The following is a 3,572-nucleotide window of genomic DNA, read 5'->3' as shown; positions in this document are numbered from 1 at the left end:
TTAACTGTGCAGACTCTTATCTGAGAGAACTCATTGATTTCTACTCCTCCACTTGCAGCTGCTGGGATGGCCTTGAGTCATCCATAGCTCTCATAGGAGTTCTCCTTGAAAGGGCAGCTGCTGTAAGAGATCTCCCAGCCCCTCCTACCTCATAGGGTGTCTGTTGTGGGAGGGGCAGGTAATAGAGATTGTGTGTATATATATACATATTATAGCATTGGAAAAAGTGTCCTTGTTCTGTATTGAGTTTCTTTGCCTTTAGTGACGCCAGCACATAGGCAATTCTAATTGACTGTGTAAATGGACAACTGGCTAGGTTCATTTCTCTAACCAACCACACAAAATATTGCTCTTGCTCTTAATTGGCTTGTTTGCCATCCCGTGTTGTGAAGAAACCACCAAAAATCCTGTGAAAAGTTCACCACAAATGTACCATTCTGTAATGGTTTTGTGGATAAAAGATGATGTTCAGGAACAAAAATTAGAAAAATTCTGAGGTAATAGTGGTACAAAATGGCTTTGTAACACATCCTAGTCTGGGACTCTAATCACAACTCCACCCTGGGACCTACGCAGACAGGTGACTGTGGAGGGAAAAGTGCTAAAGAAGAAGGTAGAAGAGAGCAGTGATAGAAGGTCCTGTCTGAAGACAGGGGCCTGTGGTAGGGCTGCCTGCTATGGCTTAGGAAATACCTGGAGATTTTGGGGGTGGAGCCTAAGGAGGGTGGGCTTTGGGGAGGGGAGGAAGGGAAAGTAATCGTAAACCATTTTGAGACTCCTTCAAGTAGTGAAGGGCAGGGTATAACACTGACTAACCTTCTTCCTCCATTGTCTTAGCAACATTGTCTTAACAAGAAACCTGTGCAGTAAGTTCAGCTGAAGGCAGAAAAACAGGACACCCAGGAATTTCCAAGGCAGCTGGGGATTTGAACAAGAAAAAACTAAGGATATACCATCCAGATCCTGAAATTCCTGTGATTTCAATTCAAAAAACCAACCCAAGAAGGCCAGTGTGTCTCTGTGTGTATTACAACCTCCTAATCTCGCAGAGGATTCCAGCTAATCCCTGCATTCTGGTCATCACCACCACCACAAGTTCAATGTTCTGCCATGCAACCAAAAGGCAAGCAACATCTACGAAGCTCTGTCCAAAGGACTTTTGCTTCACTTGCCATAGACAGGAAAAACTGGGCCCATCTTGGTTTCCCAATGCTTTCTTTTAAGGCTGAAAAGCAGCCAAGGGGAATTAATTCCCCCCACTCAGTGCCATTTCATGGATAGAAATCATGGAAAGCTGCTGATAGCCATTGTAAGGGGAGAAAACATCTCTTGCCAACCACACTTTCTAGAACAAAGTTTGAGTCCAGTAGCACCTTTAAGTCCAACAAAGTTTTATTCAAGGTATGAGCTTTCGTGTGCACACACACTTCCTCAATTCCAATGAAATGGAATTTACAGGCCATACATATATTTATCTATTTATTTTTCACATTTATATCCCGCCCTCCCTGTTGAAGCAGGCTCAGGGCGGCTAACAGCATCATAATGTTAACAATAAAACAATAAAAACAATCACAATCATGCCCATTAGAAGTTAAGACAGGTTACAATTTAAAATTATTAGTGCAGCTTTAAAACAACAGTTTGGTGCGAACATCATGCCATTCTTTAAAAGTGTTGGGCATTTACAGATTTTGGTTGAAGGCCATTCGAAATGACGTTGTTTTACAGGCCTTGCAGAACTGGGTAAGGTCCTTCAAGGCTCTAACATTGCCTAGGAGTTGGCTCCACCAGGGGTGGCAGAGGCTGAACAGCAAATTAGCATACTACATAATGAGGATATTTTAACAAATGCAAAGAGGAATAACAAGTTAAGTTTATTAAGTCACCATTGTTTGGATTTAATTCTGGAGGAAAACAGTGAAGCATATAAATATATCAAAATTGGAGATTGATGTGTAAACGTGTCATTCTCAATTGTGACTCTGGGAGGAAAAGAGTTAAGAGAATTCTCCCATTTGGCAGTAGACCCCACCTAATCATCAGTTAGATGCTCAGTCTCTTTGACTGTTGTTTGCCTTCTGTGTCATCTTTTAAGGGACCTCTCTTCTTCTCTCTCTTACCTGGGCTTCAAACAATAGCAAGATAACCTTTATGAAGTTAATCTATTCACAATAAATCAAAATGTCTCTACATGAATGTGCCATGTAAGATGGGCTTCTATTTTTTAAGTAAAATTTCTTTCTCTTGTTCTCAGTGGAGTCAGATTTGAAATCTTTCAATAGCATTTTCCCCTTAACAGGGAAATGTGGAGAATTGAGGCTATAGCATAATCCAATGGTTTGGCCCTTTAACACATCATCAAAAATGCCGCATAATGACCCTCTTCATGGCCGTCTTCATCTCGCTGTTCCTGAGGCTGTAGATGAAAGGATTCAACACGGGGGTCACCATGGTATACATCACAGCTGCCACTGTGTCCTGGTAGTCTAAGTTCTTGGAATTCGGCTTTAAATACACCCAGCTTACAGTGCCGTAGAACAAGACCACCACGCAAATGTGGGACCCGCATGTGGAGAAAGCCTTGCGCTTCCCGACGGCAGATGGAATTTTCATGATGGAATAAAAGATGAGGGCGTACGAAAGAATAATGACCACAAAGGGCCCCAGGATATCCACCATCCCCTCAGTCAGCAGAAGTGTTTCTATGAGGCTCGTATCAGAGCAGCAGACAGACAATAATGGGACAAGATCACAGAAGAAATGAGGGATCTCTTCAGGGTCACAGAACTCAACATGGGATAGCAAAAGAGTATAAAGCAGTGAGTCAATTATGGGGAGAAGCCAGGACACTGTGGCCAGTTGAAGGCAACGCCTGTGGCTCATCATGTTAGAATAGCGTAGCGGGCAGCAGATAGCCACATAACGGTCGTAGGCCATGGAAGCCAGTAGGAAGCTGTCTGAGTTGCCAAAAAATGAATAGAAATATATTTGAGAAAGACAACCACGGTAGGAGATAGTCTTCTTCTGAGACAGCAGGTTATCTAATGCCTTGGGGATGGTGGTGGAGGTGAAACCAAGGTCAGCTAGGGCAAGGTGGCTGAGCAGGAAGTACATGGGAGTCTGGAGGAGCTGCGTGTTGGAGCGGATCAACAAGATGATTGTGACATTTCCCAGGAGGATGAGCAGATAGACAGAAAGGAAGAGAGGGAAGAGAAGCCTTTGGACCTCTGGCTGGGATGTAAAACCTCGGAGGAGAAACTCAGAAACTTCTGTTGTGTTCCTGTGATTCATTGGACTCATGCTGCTGAAGTGAGGAAATTGAAAGAAAGTTAGAGCCATGAAGCCAAGTATGGCTAATTAATCCCAAGATTCACATTTCTCCCTCCCACTATTATCAAGGTAGCTACCAAATGAGCAAACTTTGGGAGAATCCTTCTAGAATGTATTCTCTCTTTGATTCACATTTCTGTGTTTCTCTCCCTGATGCATCCATTATTCCTGCCACTCAAGATACATGTGTCAGCCTCAAGATATACTGTCAGAATTCAGATTCAGAACTGTGAGGCTCT

At 43.1% G+C, this 3,572-nt stretch overlaps 1 protein-coding gene across 1 annotated transcript; it reads right to left on the bottom strand.

Annotated features, from left to right (window-relative positions):
• Positions 1–2,361: 2,361 nt before the first annotated feature.
• Positions 2,362–3,303, bottom strand: LOC132581975 (olfactory receptor 1E16-like). The gene has a single exon (XM_060253486.1). The coding sequence runs from the start codon at positions 3,301–3,303 to the stop codon at positions 2,362–2,364; it is 942 nt and encodes a 313-aa protein (XP_060109469.1).
• Positions 3,304–3,572: the final 269 nt, after the last annotated feature.

This window comes from Heteronotia binoei, chromosome 13 (assembly GCF_032191835.1).
Source record: "Heteronotia binoei isolate CCM8104 ecotype False Entrance Well chromosome 13, APGP_CSIRO_Hbin_v1, whole genome shotgun sequence".
NCBI lineage: Eukaryota > Metazoa > Chordata > Lepidosauria > Squamata > Gekkonidae > Heteronotia > Heteronotia binoei.
Note: the sequence above shows the minus strand (reverse complement) of the source record. Positions and strands in the feature narration are given on the sequence as shown.

Excerpts from the sequence above, each read along its gene's own strand:
- LOC132581975 (XM_060253486.1), bottom strand. The coding sequence starts at position 3,303 with ATGAGTCCAATGAATCACAGGAACACAACAGAAGTTTCTGAGTTTCTC.